This window comes from Athene cunicularia, assembly GCF_003259725.1.
Source record: "Athene cunicularia isolate RWA chromosome 4 unlocalized genomic scaffold, athCun1 chr4_part1, whole genome shotgun sequence".
NCBI lineage: Eukaryota > Metazoa > Chordata > Aves > Strigiformes > Strigidae > Athene > Athene cunicularia.
Genome location: NW_020799098.1, coordinates 17,636,280 through 17,656,315, shown reverse-complemented (window position 1 = coordinate 17,656,315; position 20,036 = coordinate 17,636,280). Strand labels below are relative to the sequence as shown.

The window sequence follows — 20,036 nt, the reverse complement described above, 5'->3', positions numbered from 1 at the left end:
ATGGAGGAAGATGAAAACATGAAGAAAAATAGTAGAAATCAGGGAGGTAAGATGAGACAAGACTGAGGGGACAAGTTAGGAAACTCATGGGAAATGCAAATGAAATTATCATGAAACAACTGTTTAACTCCATGCTTGTTTGCTTAAATAATCATTTACACAAAGCTGTGGTTACCAGAGCAGGTAATTCTGCTTAACTGCAATTGTATTTACTTTCTTCTATTCATAATACTACTGTAAGGAAAGGGGTTTTAGAACCACTTTGACTGATAGTTCAAGTCACAGAAGAGAAGAGAAAATCAGAAGAATGTAAAAGCAGCATTTTCACAAGGTAGTAGCTCATTAATGGCTTTTTGGCCTCCTCTTTTGAAATAAGAGCCTGTCACTTATTCACACCATTCTGAGAAGGTACCAGTACAATTATTAGAATTGCTGCTGGGTCGCTATTTGTAAGGTTTCTGTTAGTCTGTTTGAACACGTGCCAAAAAGTCTCTATTTGAAGGGAACCAGAGTTATTTCTGCCAATCATTCAAAGAATTTTCACTCAGAAGGTGAATTCTAAAATGTAACCAAGTGAAAAGAGATTAACAGTGCTGAAAAACTAAAATGTGGAAGGAATGCCTGCATACAGGCTGATAAATTCTATCACCATTAGAAAGGCTATACTTTCTAAAACCAATTAAAGTAATAGTTTTGAACCTTAAGAATGACCTTTAATGCCTTTAATATATGAGCTCTATGACAAAGGAGGAAAGTGTTAGGTGCATTAGATCACTGGAGTTGGTTAAGCTCAATAGACTGAACATGCCAATGAAAGAACATCCCATAAATGATGGAAAGGGGGAGAAGTTTAAATAACACATCTAAATCAACACAAATCATGATGTTTGTAATGAATGAATAACGTATCATTCTTTGCTTGAGTTAAACGTCTAAACTAAGGCACACTAAATAACAAAACTTTGAAGACTATTAATATGTAACATTTATGGGCAATGTATTTTGGGTCACAATATTTACAGATTACATTTACATATTACAATACAGACCTGAAAATAATAGGGCTATGGGAAAATTTTAAAGTTCCCAAAATAATTCCTGCAGGTCACTTGTGGTATGGAACTTTTTCATTTGGCCCAGAGGCAAAGGTGTATCTGTGTACCTTTTAAATTCTGTGCTTCCTGCAGAATTAGTAGTTGCACTAAAATTGGGGGAGTCTTGGTGCTCAAACAATTATTTTGTTGTTTTTTTTTTTTTAAATATATATGAAATATGAAGTATTTCTTTATCAAATACTATCATATTGATTGGACAGACCCTGAAAAAAGCTCAAGTATTCTTATTTAGCTGTGAGTTTATTTAGCTAATAAAGAGGAGGATTAATTTTGCAGAAAGGGTGTAACTGCTAAAGATACAATTGTACTAAATCAATAAAGATTAAGAATTTCATTTACTGAGATGATGAATACTTAATTTTGTTCTGGGCTTTGTCACACCAGAAGGGAAAAAGAGAGGACCACCACAGGCTTTATTCTCCTTCTGTTTTCACTGGCAGCTACTTGGAGATAAGCAGTCCTGTTACCAAAGGCATCTTCCCAAGAGGGATTTGGCAGACAATGCATTACCTACTAATCAGCTTCATGCGACAAGAATTGCTAGTTTTAGCCAACTGACTTCTGTACCATTTCAGAAGTCAGACAGAGTGGAATGATGAAACCCTCTCAGCAACACCCTGATGCTCACGGCTCTTGAATGAAACAGCATTTCAGCAACAGGCTCTGCCTCCTCCTGCTCTCACCATCACAGAGCACCTTCTTGTTCTGCAACCACTTCAGCTTCCAGTGCAAACTCGTTTTCCTCAGTGATTAAGGCTGTTACACCAAACTCAGAGACAGGGAGGTTGCGTGCAAGCACACAGTCTCCCTGCCAGCTCTGCTACAGAAAGAGTAGCTATTAGCAGAGAAGACAGCTCCTACTGTCTTAAAATGTCATCCCAAACCATTGTTCAGCAGAACTATCAAGGCTATGCAAAGTTATGACATCGGTATTAGACGCTAAACAGAAAGCCTTTTCTTTCACTATCCCCACAAGGGCTAACTTAGAGCTTCAACATTGCAAAATTTTACTCAGTTGAAACTGCCAGTGTTTAATACTTAGGAAATTGAATATTCCATTAAAGAGGGTTTTTGCACATTATTTAGATACAGGTTAAGTTATCAACCCCCTGTGAAAAAAAAATAAGCATAAAATTGTCATCATGGAATGTACACTTTAAACTGCAGTTTAAATACATACACTGGAAGGACAGAAAATAACAACATTATTCATTCACACCACTTAGATTTTACGCAGCATTGTCCTAGATGGCCTGACAATGTAATGAATACAAAGTATTTTCATGCACAATCAGATCATACATTTTATCTAAAGGAAGTCTGTTTTGAGCAAAGATGAAGAAATGCTTCATAGTATACCGAGGAGTTGAATGAGGTCAGGCTTTCCTTTGAGAGAAAGGATGGAAGAAATTAATAGGAAAAAATGGCAAAACATCAAAAACCATGAGCATGCGTCGAAGGCAAACTACACGAGAATGTCAAGAAAAAAAAAACCAGGACTTTGGATCGTAAAAAAACTAAATATGGATTATATACTTATCCATAGAAACCTGCTATACACATAAGAACAAAGAAATAAGAGGCAGAAATGGATGCAAAAATGAAATCTCACAAAAATAGTTGGTCAAATTTTAAGCAACTCTATAAAGGAGGGTTGACAAGTTGAATGTCAGTCTCATGGGAAAAGGTCATTCACAGGGCATGCAATAAAGCAAAGACAAAAGGCAGGAAACATGTAAGCACCAGAGGTGTTTGTGGACCATGAAGCTGGCTGAAGCATAATATGACAAGCTGGTAGTACTCAGCACTGGATTCTGCAGATACAGCCTACAAACAGGTGACAACATTGTAGGGCAGAGAAACTTGTTCAGAGTAAGGGAATTTGAAAGTAATGGATTTTTCAAATGTTCCTGTCAACGAAAATCAGATTACAACATTCAGTTGAAAATGCAGAAAAAGATTGACAAATATTAAATACTACTGAGAAGACTGGACAACATCAGGCACATGTAAAAGAGAAATACGATGCCAATTTTCTTGCATTGTGTGCAAGAATCTGGTGATGGTGGTATTCTAAAAACGAGTGAATTAATAATACTTTGGCTGTTAAAGCCTGTACATCCTTCAGAAAACAACAGGGAACCAGTTCACTTCTCTTTCCCTTTCTCCCTGAGAACTGGAAAGCTCCTGCTAAAGCATGTGCTTAAAATGATGATTAATATAATAAAGCCATGTGTGTTGGAACTGTATAATGGTGGTGCTGGTGGAAACACAGTGCTCACTGTACCCCTCTGCCTTGTGCCCAGCAGCTCCTCAGCATTTTGAATGCTACCGTGACAGCACAGTTTCATCTCTTCAAATGTTTACTGTCAGCTACCATTTTGGCATACTGACAACATTATTACATAAGGAATAAGTGAAAAAAGCAGATTATTTTATGGAATACAATCATTCTTCCTAATCTAATCTCAAGGGGTTGCTATAAGCAACAGTTGCAAAGTACTTTAAAAATGAAGCTTTAAAACAGTTTTTGTTGTATGATAACAACATAGGAATGTCATAATCTTTCTGCATGTTGAAGTTACTTAAAAGCAGAGAGGACTCAAGTCTTCCGTAGAGCAGCTTTAAAAAGTAAAATGCAACCAGATTCAATGTTCAGAAATGTCTGTGGATGGAATAAGATTACAGTTATGAACTTCTGGTTCCTGACAAAACTGTAAGAGCAAAGAAAAAAGGCCTAGTACCTTCATGGATAGTTCAAGGGAAAACAGGGTGCAATGTGTACTGGCAGTTGCAGACAAGTACGTGAGTATTAGGTTGCAAAAGGCAAATGAAAGAAAACTAAAATTCCATTAATTTAAAGTAATAGTTCACTATCATCTGGAATAATGCATTCAACTCTGGTCGTTGCAGGTCAAAAAAATTCAGAAAACAAAGTATTCAGAGAAAAAGGAGGAGATTTAAGACATGGAAGGGTTTGGCATCCAGAAAGATTGAACAGACTTGGAACGGTTAGTTTAGAGGAGAGATGAGTGAGGGTGGCATGCAAAATAGACGGTGGCAGTATAAATTTTGAACTGGAATGTATTTTCCCTCCCTCTATAAAGACAAAGGAAAATAAATGAAATTTTAAAAGACTGTAATTTAAACTGGAAGATCTTGAACATAAGCCCCTCCTCCAAAATTTATTACCTTAATAACAGGAAGATTAAGAACACAGTAGGGTTTAAAGCAGATTAGATGTCTCAAAGGAAAACATTTTTTCCTGAAAACTATGCAAATTTTCAAGTTTCAGAAAAAGAGCTGCAAGACACATTGGGAGCAAGAAAAGTATTTGTCCTATTGGTGTTTTACTGCTGAAGTTGTATATTGCTGTTTCAAAAACATTCTTCAGGGACTACTGGTGCAGGCCACTGGCCAGGGTGGAGTGCTGGTTTGATCCAGTCTCTTCGTTTCTTTGGGAGCGATGACCCTTAAAATAAAGATTTAGGAACACCCTTGCAATCTCTAGTACTGAATGTATCAAGGAAGTATAGGTATTAACAGTATGTTCCCCCACTAAACTACCCAGGTCTAGGAGACAGTGATGCAAAAGTCAGTCTTCAGTGTCTGTAATCACCATTCAGTGGTTAGCTCCAGCGGTTAGCAGCAGAAGTACAGTGGAAAATGTTTGAGACATACTCCCTACTTCTTTCTTGAAATACTTTTCCTCCTTCTCTGTGCACACAGATGCACATATGCAAGTAAAAAAGCCAGTATACAATTCACTAATTAATTAAAAGAGACTGCAGCCTTCCCAGGCACTGTGCATGGATTTTCTGAAGTAGTCACTTTATTTGCAAGCAGAGGGATTTTTCTGAGAGCAGTGAAAGGTAGAAGTATTTGCACTATATGCCTGAATGACTGAACTGGGTCAGGTAGGATCAGACAGGTCGGTCTTAACATCAGTAATAATGAACTAGCAGACATGATTATTATTCATGTCCTAAGAAGAAACCATGGTACTTCTAATTCTGTGAAGTTTAAAAATACAGGTCAAATATCAACAAGTCATGAGATTGCCTTAAAATTTATAAATTCTACTTTACCTTTTAATATCTCATTGTGGAAGCCTGTTTTCAAACTTTCAAGAAGATCTCATGTACAACAGGATGTATGGTCAGGGAACCTCTTTCACTTCAGATATCTGTTCCTCTCACCTTCCTTATCCAAAATTCTTATCATCTTACATCATCAAGGTGCCCACAAGCTTTTTATTCTGAATACTCTCTCCAACTCATTTACTTCTAGCCAGACGCTCCTTACCAAGTTGCTAGCACAGCTACTTTCCCATTATTTCCCTAAAGGGAACTCCCAGCTTCCCTTCCAAAACACTGCCTTCACCACCCCCAGAATAGAAAGATGCTCATGCTACAAAGTCCCTGCCCATCTTGTCAGCAAGCTCAGTTTTGGCTTTTGTTCCTCCCCTGCACAGAAGACAACACAGCAGTAACTTTTGCCCACACAACCTCTCAGCCACATTGCTCTTGAAGCCTGCAGGCCCTATAGCACCTTTGCTACAACTCTGCTCTACAGTCAGGACATGGTTGTACTTTTTGTAAATGTTTCTGCAGTGTATGATATGTCACACAACCTTATCGGCATGCATGCTCTTCCACCCATGGGTACATGGTATTAACATGATGACTATACCACAGATCCCTTTCAATCACCTTATTTTTGCTTTGTCAGATAACCCTCTGAGGATACAACTTTAGCAGAATACTTATTATGGGTGATACAGGCTGCTGATCTTTCATGCAAAGATACATTTCTCTAATAGGGTCTGTTGAATAAAGTGATTGAAAGTGAATGTCATGGCTTAACCCCAGTAAACTAAAATGCAGTAGATCTGAACAGCTCAGCCCCACACAGCCACCTGCTCACTGTCCCGACGATGGGATGGGGGAGAGAATCAGAAGGCTAAAAGTGAGAAAACTCATGGGTTGAGATAAAGACAGTTTAATAAGTAAAGCAAAAGCTGTGTGTGCTAACAAAGCAAAATAAGAAATTCCTTCACCACTTCCCATTGACAGGCAGGTGTTCAGCCACCTCCAGGAAAGCAGGGCTCCCTCACATGTAATGGTTACTTGGGAAGACAAAATGCCATCACTCCAAAACCTTCCCCCACTTTGTCCTGCTTCCCCCAGCTTTATATGCTGAGAATGATGTCATACAGTCTGGGATATCCCTTTGGTCAGTTGGGGTCAGCTGTCCCAGCTGTGTCCCCTCCTAATTTCTTGTGCACCCCCAGCCTACTCGCTGGGGTGAGAAGCAGAAAAGGCCTTGACTCTGTGTAAGCATGGCTCAGCAGTAACTAAACCAGTGTGTTACTAACACTTTTCAGCACAAATCCAAAACACAGTCCCATACTAGCTACTATGCAGAAAATTAACCCAGCCAAAACTAGCACAGCAAGCAACCCTGAAGGCAACAGGGTTTATAGCATGCAGTGAAAAGCCACACACTTGCAGAAAAGTAAGTACTCCTGAACTCTTTTAAAACCAACTCAGAATACAGTTTTAACTATGGATTGTGAGTAGTACATACAAAATTAACTCATTAGAGAACATAAAGGCCTCAAATATTTTCATATACCTTCATATTCCTTTCATATTTGAATTTGAATGTGTATTCCAAAATTTCTACCCTATATAATGCATGAATAACAAATTGAATACTTAGGAGAAAACTGTTCTCTGCAAGTTCATCAAAAAGAAGTCGGATTACGCACATTTCAGTAATGGTTTCTGGAAGGTTTGTTGGGATTTCAGTGAGGCCTTTCCCACGACAGTCCACAATGTTGTTACTACAGGTGCATGCTGTAGGGCAATGCAAGACACTGCAGGATGGGGCCATGAAGGATTGGTGACCTGCAAAGGAAAAGAGTTTCTCCTAAAATTGCACTAAACTGTCAAACAGTAGTCCCATTTACCTCAAAACATCACATTTTACACTCTTGGAAAAATTTAGAGGCAGAACTTCTAAATTAAACATTGTAGCCTATCAATACTTTTGGATTGCATCAATTTAAATACCCAGTTAACAGTGTGCTATAGTTAAACTACTGTGCTAGCATTACATCATTTTTCAACTTCTTTGGCAACTTGCATTCAAAATCATCTTGTTAATGAAGACTAAGTGAGATCCGTTTTTCAGGTATATTTTATTTATTCTGTGCTTTTAAAAACTAATTACTGATTTAGTTTTCAGAATTTTGTGTAGCACTAAAAATGAATGTCAACAGAAATGAATGACCCTTGCTACAAAAACTGAAGGTGTCCTGCTAGTTATGTTCTGTTCTGAAAATCCTTCAGTTATATATTGCTTACAGATGATTTTGGAGTTATGTTGTTTTCGTTCAGTCACACAAAGATAAATAAAGGCTTTGATTTCACAGCTCATACTCTCGGTCTCTGTTAGCTCAGCAGACCACTTCCTTCCCACAGTCTACCATTCTTTCTAACTCAGGTGGCCAATTTACACAACTTTCACCGACCTTCACTCCATTCTTGTACCGTATGTTAAACTCAACATTTATAACTGCATTTAAACATAATCACTTCATATTTAGGTACGTTATAAAAAGTAAACAACTGATTATATTTTCCTGCAAATAGACAGATTGAACATTTTATAATATATTAATGCACTCATTCTTGTATTGATTTAATGATACACAGAATTGTTGTTCTGTAATGATACAGAAAGGAACAAAGGGATGAGAAATGCAAGAAGCCCTCTTTTTCTTTCTTTTTTTATTAAGGTAAAAAAAGCTAGAGACTGTTTTGAAATTCTCAGGGAAAAAAAAAAAAAACAACCTTAACTATGAAACCACTTAATATAAGATCTCTCTCACTATATTTACTGTCATATATTAACATAGGAAGGGTACCTTGGTAATGTAAGTTGTAGTCAGTGCTGTTCCTATTTACAACTTCAAACAACAACATCTCAAGTCTTAAATTACTGAAAAGGTTAGTCTTCTGAGATAGTAGTTTACAATATAATAATCTGATTTCACATTTATGTATGTGGTACAAAAGTACAAACAGCTGCCAAAACTAATAACATATACTACTCTTTTTATACTAACAGGCAGGATGTATTTCACCTGACTTTATTAAGCAAAAATACAGCGATCCAGGGAGAAAACATGGTTATTCTCTTTCCTCAAAATTAGCATTATAATGAGCAAGTTATAAAACTGTTCTTGAAACTTGGGCTCTGCAGCCATACCATTTATAAATAAGATTAGTGAAGTGATCTTGTCAGGAGCCTTTTTAGGTGTACATAAAGGCAGACTTAATGGCAAGAATAATGTTAGCATTTGCCAGGTGAAGATGGCAGTACCTTAAACTTTGATGTCAGAGGCTGTTTAATAAGGACAAAACATTGTGCTCTCCATAAAATTCTTTTAAAAGCATAGATCTGTGCAAATTTTGGCATATTTGGCAATAGGTTTCTGGAGGTCTGCAGAAAATCAACCAGTAGAAACAACCCTGATGAAAAGACAGATAGCTATATTCCAGCTTCTTTTTAATGTTTTTGAGGTAAATTGAAACAGTAAAAGTTTTCAGAAAATTTTCAGTCTGAGTCTAAAAATATTTACATAAGAAAGATAAACTTGCCTTCTTCCTCATCTAGGAGATATGAATAAAGGAAAAAAAATTGAATAGAGAAAATGTGATTAGTCACAAACTGTTAGTCATTTCATTTCATATCAGAAAATAACGTGATGCACTAAGGCATACCAATTACATTCAGAAAGTTACTTAGGGATTCAGAATATTTATTTAAACTGAGAAAATAACAACAAGAAAAAGCAACAACCAGTAAAAGTTAAAAGAGAGTAATTCCTTATTACTAAAGGCTTATGTTCTCAGTCAGTGCACCTTTTATTTCATTTTCTGCACCTCTCCCTCATAATTATACTTTTAGAAAGCCAAATAATCTATGTGAATGCAGCATTTTCACAAAATTTCTAAGGACAGAAGCACCCCCACACAAGATACAAATAGTGATAAAAATGATTAATTTAATATTTAATAAACATTAATGCTTGCATTATGCAAAAGTTGGCAAAAGCCAACATGCAGTACTAGCATCCACCAGTGTGCTGTCAGTAGGTGTATTTTTAAACAGGACTCTGTGAACAAATCTGTTTCCCTTACCACTGCAGACAAACTCCCGTTTCTGGACCTCGGCTACGTTGTGCCCCCGGAGGTGGGATGGCCCCATGCACTGCGTGTAGAGGCCGACGCGCGGCCGCTGCCGCAGCCAGTCAGACAGCCAGGCCAGGTGGCAATCACAGTAGAGGTTGTTGGAGTGAAGACGACTGCATGGAAGGAATCACGTCAATAAATTAGGAAGAACAAACAGAAAATTCCAAACCCCCCCCTTCAGCAAGAAGCTATGATGATTTATTAATAAATATCGTTAATGAGGAATCTAGGTTTTGTATCTTTCATTGAAAGTCTGGGAGTTAAATCCTAATAAATCAAAATATACTATGAGGAAAACTACATTTTATTTGTTGTCTAATTAATTGGAAGGAAAAAAAGGCTTCCTAATAACGTAACCTATCTGTACTTTCTTTTCTCTTGTCTGAAAGAAAGAAATAAATATACAAGAGCTTGAAAGCTGCCATGGGACTCATTAGTCCAGATCTCTACAAATAGTGAGTAAGACAAAAATGTCTCAAGTAAATTGCTCTACAGTGATAATATACTGTCAGAAAAAAAGAGTTAATAAAAGATTTGGTTTCCAATTAGATATATCTGTAAGTCTGGCCATTATTAGTCTCTATAGAAACAGCCTGCAAAATCCCTTTAACAGGTCATATTCATTTTCTGTTGAACAAGACAGAGTAATAACTCAATATAAAACACCCTTTTCCACATCCTTTTTCTGATTTCCTCTCTTTTTGTTTAATCACAGAAAGGGGGATTAGCTGCTTTTGGCTCCTAGGGATCTATGTTCTAAACAATGTCTGAAATTAAAAGACCAAATGGCAGCAAGCGATGGAATTAAGTAAGTCGCCTCTCTGTTGGCAGGGTCCAACACAAGACCATGGCTCCTTGCCAAGTGGCAAAAAGCACTTTGCCATTGATAAAATATCAGGCAAATATATTCACTAAATTAAGTAAATTACTTTTCTCTGGCTCTTACATTTTCTCAAACTACAGAAAAGGATGTCCATAGCTATAAATCAAATCCTTACTCAGAATCATCCAGAACTGAGTAATGTCATTTTGGTCCTTTTTAGCTGATGTGCTCAATATTAACTAACTGGAAAGGAAGTGCAAGAAAATCAGAATTTAGACAAGATGTCTCATTAATCCATTTAAAAAAAAAATAAAATCTGTTAAGCAACATGAAATGTGTAACCAACATAAACAAAAGATTTCCACTAACTCATTTTTTTCTTCCCCATAAATGACTAGAAATCAAAGGCAACATATTTCCCTGTACTAATTCTTGGGTGGATGCTTTGCAAATATAACTCACAACACAGCACACTCATTCAGTACAATCTGTGGCCAGCTGTAGGCAAGAACACCATTGCAAATCAGAACTAATGCCGTTGAAATCAATATGGTTATACAAGCGTATTCTGACTGCAAATGGGATGTTACAGCTATAATCTAGGACTCTGTGAGTCCATTTTCTTTTGTTTCTAAAATAATTTTTTAAAAGTTAAATTACCCCACTGGAAACATGAATGTTGCTAATTTGATTCACTGTAATTTTTGGTTCAGAATATAAACTGTGTTTGAGAGGGGTACAGACATCCATGTTTTCAAGTCTCAGACCCAAAAGAATGGAATGAAATTCCATTCTCAAAATGTAACTGAGGCCACCAAAAGCCCATGATCAGCACTTTTTACATGCTCTTATACTTGTCCAAGCAAGAATAATTACTATTCTGTTATGAAATCAACAGAACTACTCACCTGTGTGAAGTTTCTTGAGTTACAAAAGGTATGTTAACTCAAGTGAATAGCCCTAGTGATTTTAAAACAGTTGTACAACCCAACATGCGTAAAAGAAAAATGACAGGTTCTTTGTAAAAGTAGTTCTTTAACAGTAAGACCTACTGTTGAAGTCTGATAGAAGCATCCCATTCATTTTTTAATCCCATTTTACTGGAAAATCTGTTAGAAAGAGAGTCTCAGGGCCTCAGGACATTGATACCTTGATGTACTTTGGTTTTGCCACTGAACATAATATACATTTATTCTCGGTTCAGTATAAACATACAAAAGAAATATTCCCAAACTGTGTCGCTTGCATATAGTCTTTTCACTATGTTTTGTTTTAGAAGCCCAAAGTGTTCTGTGAAAGTCATAACCTCTAAAAATGGGGACCTTATTGTAAATGCTGACACAACTTTAATTATAATAGCACTACCGGATGATGCTATAATTTTATGTTACAAAGAATGTTGGAAAGCCAGTTTAGTTTAATTAGGTCTGCTAGCAGTACAGTAATAAAAGCATAAAGATTTCCCATTTATCACATCTGACAGCCAATCAAAGATTCTTCCACATTCCTAAATGAAATGTGACCCATTCAATAGCTCAAAGTAAAACAAATTTTTGACTTTCAAAACCCATCAATTTCTTTCTCTATACAGCTGTAACATATAAAAGAGAATCCCCCCTGCCTTCATCTTTTTTATTAAAAGGTAAAGCTCTTCTGTGACTGAATAAAGCATTATGAAAAACTCAGCTGAGAAAAGGCCATGAAACCATTTTCATCCCACATCCTAAAAAAAGCTGATGGAAAAGGATACAACTGCTTCTCTATGTCCTGAGTCCCAGTATCAGCCTTGGGGTCACTTGTTAGCTCTACCTTACAGAATTAGGTGCCATACACGCACAGACTTCACACTTGTCAGCTTCAATACTTTTTTAATTGAGCTTATGCTTTCTTTGCCTGTACACATATTTATAGACCACTGACAAAATTTGATAGAGGTAAAAATGATATACTGGACTGATAAAAATGGCAGCCAGTTTCACTGGGACTACTTACAATGTTCTGAGTTTGGGCATGTGGTTGAAACTTGCCACAGACAGTCGAGTGATGTTGTTATTGTTGAGAGTGCTGCAAAGTCAAGAAGAAGCATATTAACATATTAGAGCCACGTCACGTTTATTACACTTTTGAAAAAGACTTAGCTAATAAAGATCATGGTGTACTCTTTTTAGGGATGGGTATCGGGAAAAAAAACAGGCTTTTAGATATACTTTTCCTCCCTGTTCAATTCCTGATAAAACACCATTCCACTAATAATCCTAAGTAATTTGAGGTCCCAGTAACCTGTGATTCAGTCAAACAGACATTCCACCAATGTTGAGAAGATCTATGGCATTCAAGCTAAGCTTGTAATTCTGATGTAAAGAGAGTTCTTGGAGAAAAAGCCTTGATTCTAGGACTCTAGTTTCTCTTTCTAGCTTCCAAGAGTCTGTATTTTCTGTAAAAAAATACAAGATCTGCCTGTTTTTTCAAGAATATTAGGAAAATATTAACTCTGGGTTGCAATTAGGTTTAATATGGAACAGAGTTGCTATAGATGATCCAGAGCTGCATGAACAATAAGAGTTTCTGTTATACAAGGGAAGGAGTCAGGAATTCTAATACTTTAGCAAACTAATAATTTAAATTTTAGACAAGGTGCCTGGAATTTGAGATAGGAACTAGGAACAAATCTTAGCCAATTGTTGGCTAGCACAGACCCATCATACTCTGTAAGTGTAGTTTGTAAAGATAACAAAACTTATGAACAATCCTGGGGTTAAATATTGTCTTCAGGCTGCAAATCAAATGCAAACAAGCTTGACTCTGGAATAAGGAAATAAGCAATAGAATTTACAGTTTTGCCTCAGAGATTACTCATTTGAGCAGAATAATGTGCTCTGGGATTTTAAACATATGGTTATGGCACTAATAAATAATAGTTCCCACTGACCAAACCTTTTTTCCATTTTGAAATACAATGTTTTACTTTGTCCTTTTTTCTTTTAAAAAAAAAAAAAAAAAAAATTGTGCTCATTTTGAATAAATTTTTAAGTACTCTCTGATCCTGAAACACAGAAAGGTAAATTCACAGCACTCCAAACAGAATCAGGCTATACACCTCTGCATTAACCAAGCGATTAATTACTGGTGCAATGTGCTGTATTTTACCTTTGTGTGCTTACTCATTCGACATCCTAAGTGTTTTCTTCACTGTGCACAAGGGATCTCCCCTGTGTGCTCTTAGGGCTACATAAACAAAGAGGAGCATAATCAAAAGAAGAAGAAAAAGGGTAAATCATGCCCTTTTTCAAAACAGAACAAAAATGAAACAACAAAAAATGGCCAAGTGGGTATATCTGCAAAAGGTGTCTTAAAGAATAAATGACAATAAGTAAATCTTGCCAGGATTTTCTTACAATGTCCACATGGTAAATTACAGTTCCCATAGTTCTTCCTGCATAACTTCTTAAAAGGTTTTAAAATCATATTTTTTCAATGAAGTAAATGGAAATCAGTACCTATTTGTATAGCTGTTAGTTGTTTAAATAAGGTGTATCCACAAATGTTTTAATTTTTAATTTCAGATGTCTGATGTTTGCTTTGACATTTTGTATATATGAGCTTTTAATTTATTTTTGCAAGGGTAGAGAAAAGTATCAGGAGTAGATATAAGGCATACATAAATAATTAAATAATTTTTGTAACTATTTCTATCTAACGATGAAAACATTTTATTTCATTAAAGAGATGTAATTAAAAAAAAAAGTTGTCTCAATACTTTTACCTAAGTGTTACATACTATTGAAAAAAGTGGGATGACTGAAAGACATTTATTTCATTTCTCAGATAATTTTTTTTTTAATGACAGCACTATATATTTTCCTATAGTTTGATTCCCCAGTACAGCAGATTTTCTCTTAAAAAAAAAAAAAAAAAAAGAGAAAAAAGAAAAATTAAATTTCACAGAAATTCACATGGTGGGTTGTAACTGTAATTACTTTTGTGTTTCAGATTTGTCCAGATTTCAGGTCGATTTTGTATCTTTAACACTAATAGGCTCTAAGATTGTGCAATTATTTAACCAATATATAAGAGCAGTTACTTTGGTAAACATTCAAACTGTCAGTAAACAGGACAGCAGCCTATTTAAAAGCTTCATCACATACTTGTAGTTTGAAGTAATATACACATTTTGTGCTTAGGTAGAATAATTAACTCCAAATGAAAACAAAATATGTAGTCTTATTTGCTACTCAGTGCATATACAATATGGTCTGATCTACATATCTTTCATTCTTTAAGCCATATTCGAAAGGAAGGTGAATTAGATACAAAATCTTCACTAATGTTTGAAATACCTCTCTCAATTTTGGAAAAACTTTATCTTTACATGGTTGCTTCTCACCTAACATAATTAAAGATAGTGAACATTTAGTTGTATCTTTGAACAATGTTTGAACAAATATTCTATGTATATTCATTCACAAAAATTTTAACTATCTACTTTTTCAGCAGACATTTTAACAGGTTTTTTCCTTTTTTGCATTCATTGAAAATAATGTGGAAATTTTACTACTGACTTCAACTTGCAAGGATGACCTTTTTAGAACACATTTAACAATTTCACTTTACAGAAAGGCTTGTATTAACAACCATAATAAGTAGATTAAGCCATCACTGGAAAAGTTGTACAGTCATATGTATGAGTTCCAAAGATAAAAATCTCTCTGAACATCAGGTTTACTGAGAGATAACCAAGAATTCATCAACTTTACTATTAGATGTAATACTGGACCTACACTACATTTTACATGGCTTTGTACCAGAAAGTTAACAATAGGCTTGTTATTCTATGATTACAAAGTTAAAGAAAAAAAAAAATAAAAAATTTCAAATTTAACTGTCAGATTCATTCACTCATAAGACCAACTATTGCTTAATAATAAAAAGCTTTACCCCTGGCAGCTCACATATTCTTTTGTTTCTTGGACATATAGACACTATCACCAGAGAAGCTTCTTTACTTCAGAATCTTAAAAATACCCCACAAAACCCACTACAAAATGCCCCTCTCTTACCTCCCTCAAGTTGTTGTGATTTAGCAAGTGTGATGCAAACTACTATGAACTCACTCACTAATACACAAAGTCTTTCACTTCTCTTAATGTAGAAAGTCAAGAAAAAATGTGGCATTTTGACTGACAGAGCAAATACTTCAGGAATGTTTCCTGTGCCTCAGATTCTTTGAAAACTGAGGCACTTTGCTCGTTACAGTAACTATTTTCAGGTCAGGGGTCACTGATGATAATTTCATTACCTTTAACCTCACTGATGGCCACTTTAAGACAGTGAGAAAAAGTATGCAAGAGAAAGTATTGCAATTCTAACCTTTTCAGTGACATAAAAAAGACATTCTTCTACACATATGCATATGTATGCACATAAAATTTAAAATGTTAGAAAAAAGCAGATTAAGTGGACATGTTAAACATCTTAACACATTAACAGTAGTGTTTGATAGAAAAATGCCTCTTTGGAAAACATCCAGATAGTCAATTATTTAAAGTATATTGTTTATTAAACTAAGTCTGAAAGATCAAATTGATGTCAGAGTATACAACAAAGGCGATCCTGAAAATGTTCAGCACTTCAACAGTGATGGATAACTTACAAAATTAATTGGATTCATTAATAACGCCACCCCCAGTTTAAAAGGAAAAATATTCTTTTTTTACAGTATCTTCCATGTGTGTGTGTGTGTGTTTGTGGTGGTTGTTTTTTGTTTTTGTTTTTTTTTTTTTTAATTTCAATGGCTGTCTTTCAGAGTAAAGGAATATCTCTGCCTTTCCATATCTTTTACCATTATACAGCACATTGCAGTGGATTATTTTAAGACATCTTTTCACAAGACCGTCCTGACACTAGGCTGCAGTTTGCAGATAAGCTTCTACATTAGTACTCCCCAGATACTGAGCTCTTGCTACAAGTAAGAGATACGTGAATACTTACAGCACTTCCAGGTCACGCAGAGCCCTAAATGCCCCATCTTCAATACAGCTGATCTGGTTGTAATCCAGTTGCCTGTTAAACAGATTAGGAAGGTATTTGTAAGGGAGACGAACGTTGGCAATGTTAGGTGCAAAGAAAGCCTCCTGAAGGGCCGTCAGAGCTAGGCCACGCTAACTGAAACCCTCCCGCAAATACGCTTGTACGCTTGAGACTGTCACACAGCATGCTGGCCTGGATGCTGCCACAGAAATCCCTTTTTGTTCTGAACTGTCTGCGCAAAACAGCAGTGCTGGGAAAGCTCCAGTAAATAATAACTGCACCTTATATTAAATGCCAAAGGAATGCAATTTCATTACATCAAGAAAAGCTATCCATTAAAAGCTCTCAGCGTCATCTTGCTGAAACAATTTCATTAAGGTAAAGGACGGTAAATCACTTAATGTCACACGCATCCCCTCGGTGACCTAACAGAATCCATTTATCAGAGCAGCCCAGCTGCATGTTAATTCCACACACCGCGGCAGGGGCCGATGAAAGACACCACTTTTAGGGGTCTGTCTGTCTGTGTGCGTGCACGCCTGGACCTGGTGGGAGGTGCAGGGGTGTGTGTGTGGGATTTAGAATAATTACCTTCTAGAATATTTCTATATGTAGAAACAATAGTGGCCAAAGTATTTACATACTTGGTTACTTATCTCCTTTAATTCTGCTCCAAATGAAACTAGTATTTCGGCTGTAACCTTCATTATTTTATTTTCTAGGCACTTGGTACTCTCTGCAATTATATGCAGATAGGATGTTGTAACGGAGCACTTGAATTCTGGACATAAAACTCAGCAATCCATCCCATACATTATTAATCTTTAAGTATTAAGTTATGAAAAATTTACATTCATTTCGCTGAAGAATAATATTACCTTTTCAATTCAAAACATTGATACAGTACATACTGCCCAATTAAAAAAGTCTGCTGAAATTAACAACCATGCAAATACAAAATCCCAGTTTCTCTGCTGACAAAAGCTTTTCCTATAAATACTGCCAAATGTCATACACACTTCAGGGCATGACTCGCAAAGCAAAGAGGACACAAACTCCACTTTAAACAACCAGAAGATCTTCTCCAAGCTGGTAATTTGTCAGTGTCAGGTAATATATGAGTAAGTATGTGTGAACAATACTAAGAAAATGAACAAAATACAAATGAACTCTGCCCTTCTGTCTTTAATTATATATTAGCTAGCAGGGCTAATGAGGCTTTTAGTAAAGTATTTCCTGTGATTCTTCTGAATCTATGATAACGTTTTACTTTATTAATAAATCATCACACCCACTCTTGTATGTAACGTACCAAGTTCTATGAAGTTCTTCTAGTTTCATGCATATTTTCCTTCTTAATTATTACTACACCAAAATAAAATATTCTTATAACTGTAATAGTGTGTTTCTTTGTACTGAAAGCTAAATGCAAACTATCATTTCTTGAATATGATCTTTAATCATTTTGGTGCAACGTTACAGCACCACTGCTGCAGTGTTGGAATATTTCAGCCTACTTTCTCAGGCTTGTTCAATTTTTACTAATGAATTTCATTTAACAATTAAGTTAATAGCCTTTTTATTTTAAAGAGGTAAAATATATACACAGTACAATTCTCTAACCTCTCGAACAATTTATCAAAGCTATTTAAATTAGTACAATGGCATGAAATGTTACCCTTGACACAATACAAAAGAGAAATTGTTTCCAGACAAATTGGAAAAATCTTTTAATGCCATCAAATTTGCCTAATGCAGTCTGCAGGTTAATGTGTAAAAGGGTGAGCTGTATGTTTGCCCATATCTTATTATCCTTAGCTGTCAATGTATAAATCAGCGCTGACACAGCTTCTTCTAAATCATCCATATTATACACAAAGGAAAATCTTTTAACAGTAGAGAAAGCACTTGAGCAAATCTTGTCCTACACAAACTGAAAGGCAGATTTCTTCCACTAGACTGGAAGCAGTTGTGGTTCACCCGAAAACTTTTGGACTCCTTCCTTTAATGAGTCACCATGACCACTACCTTAGTGAAGGGTGAGTTGTTTTCATTCAAATCTTCTTACCAGAAAGATTACTTTGTTTGCACTGAACTAATTAGCTGGTTTCGGTTTGGGGGAAGGGAATTTTGCAGGTGGGAGAGGAGAAGTATCTCCTAGTTTTATAAAATATTATCTTTGAAAGATACTACTGTCTTTATATAATAGATGATCTTCCATCAGTTACAGCCATGATATAAAAGGATCAGACAAACACAACGAGGAACAATTGGCATGATATATTTTTTTAAAGCAATGAAAGGTACACGATGTTGAAGACTGTGCCTGGCTTGAATAGCAATTCATGGTATTTGTGTTAAGATAAATATATCCACTGCATATATAAACCAAACAGAAAGTTAGACAATATTTCACAACCAGCATATCATTAAGTTATGATGTCTCTAGCAGATATACTGAAGCAGTCTCAATTTTTTTGGATAAGGCTGGTTCCTGATAGCAAGTTGTGAGAGCGCTATGACTTAAGACATAAGCAAGAATACTAAAGAATAAAAGTGTGTACTTCTCTAATTTTATTTTTTATCATTTGTTTTTAGCATAATTACTTTCAAAACAACACATAAAAATCTACAATACTATAATGAAACTGTTTTCACCATTAAATTATTGAGCATAGCAATAATCCTAACTCCATTTTAGAAAGCGCTTTTTTTCCCCCCAAGAGCTTCTTTCCCTCTTTTCAAATTATTAAAACACCCTGAGAACAGAAGTTGATCAAATATGGAGCAGCAACTCTGGCCCATCCTCATCCATCCCCTCACCCCAGTCTCTCTTCATTATCCTCCCCCTCACCCTATCTCCATGTTGGGTCTTTTCTGTGTGGGATCTTTCCCTCCATTTGGAAAGTCACTACTCCTTTCTACTCCCCCTTCCAGAAAGCAGCTGATTACCTTCAGCAGTGCCATTCCTATGAAGCTCACAAAATGCTGAACAACAGCTGTCACATTCAAATTTTTCCGTTGTTGCAGAGAATTAATTAGGTTTTACACCCATATCTTTAGCATCGCCTATGTATTTCATGTACTTACTAATCCACTGCTACTTAAAATGTTGTTTATGTGAGTTCAGCTATAAGAACTTGTAAGAACTAAATAAAAAGCATTTAATTAGTAAGAAAATGTCTGTTTTAAGAGTTGGGTATTTTTATATATTGCTTTTGCTGATACATCTTACATTGCAGAAACATGTTGGTAACATATTTTCTTCCCTTTTAGAATATGTTGTCTACCATATAATGACAAATAAATACCTTTTTATCCCACAAGAAAAGCATTTAATGACTAACAGAAGATGTTGCATACATTTCAAAACTACTATCCTCATACAGAAAAAAAATGTTATCTGACTCTGACAGAAGAAACCTCCTTTACTCACTCCTAGAGGCTGTGTCAAAAGTTGGGACAATTTCAGTCAGTCTGTCAGCTTTACTCCTCCGCTCTTCACAGCTTGAGGACACTGTGGTCCCATGCAAGAGAGATACCGTGAAGCTTTACCTAATTCTCCTTTGTTCAGCAACTATTATATTCTCCTCGTGTATCAACCTAATGGTAAGCATAGTTTAAAAAGTCATCAGAAAAGTTAGAAGACTTTCTAGATCCCTATGGTAGCTTTCTCCCCAGTAAAACGTTTAGGAAAATTTCTAGTTTTAGCACATGGTATGCTGGATTTAATATAATTAAATTTTTTTCCTTAGGAAAAGAGCGGAGTGCACGATATTTATCACTGTAATACCATTTTTGGAAACA

General features: G+C 35.8%; 1 protein-coding gene across 2 annotated transcripts in view; it reads right to left on the bottom strand.

Annotated features, from left to right (window-relative positions):
- SLIT2 (slit guidance ligand 2) overlaps window positions 1-20,036 on the bottom strand; it is a 262,728-nt gene that overhangs the window by 81,637 nt on the left and 161,055 nt on the right. Inside the window, exons 6-10 of one of the 2 annotated variants that reach the window (XM_026846673.1) lie at window positions 16,191-16,262; window positions 12,195-12,266; window positions 9,329-9,492; window positions 8,786-8,797; window positions 6,889-7,027 (exon numbers count right to left, since the gene is read on the bottom strand). In XM_026846673.1, coding sequence (XP_026702474.1) covers window positions 6,889-7,027; window positions 8,786-8,797; window positions 9,329-9,492; window positions 12,195-12,266; window positions 16,191-16,262 — 459 coding nt within the window. Of the gene's footprint in view, window positions 1-6,888; window positions 7,028-8,785; window positions 8,798-9,328; window positions 9,493-12,194; window positions 12,267-16,190; window positions 16,518-20,036 lie in introns of those variants that run through there. The other variant, XM_026846674.1, reaches the window with a different exon arrangement.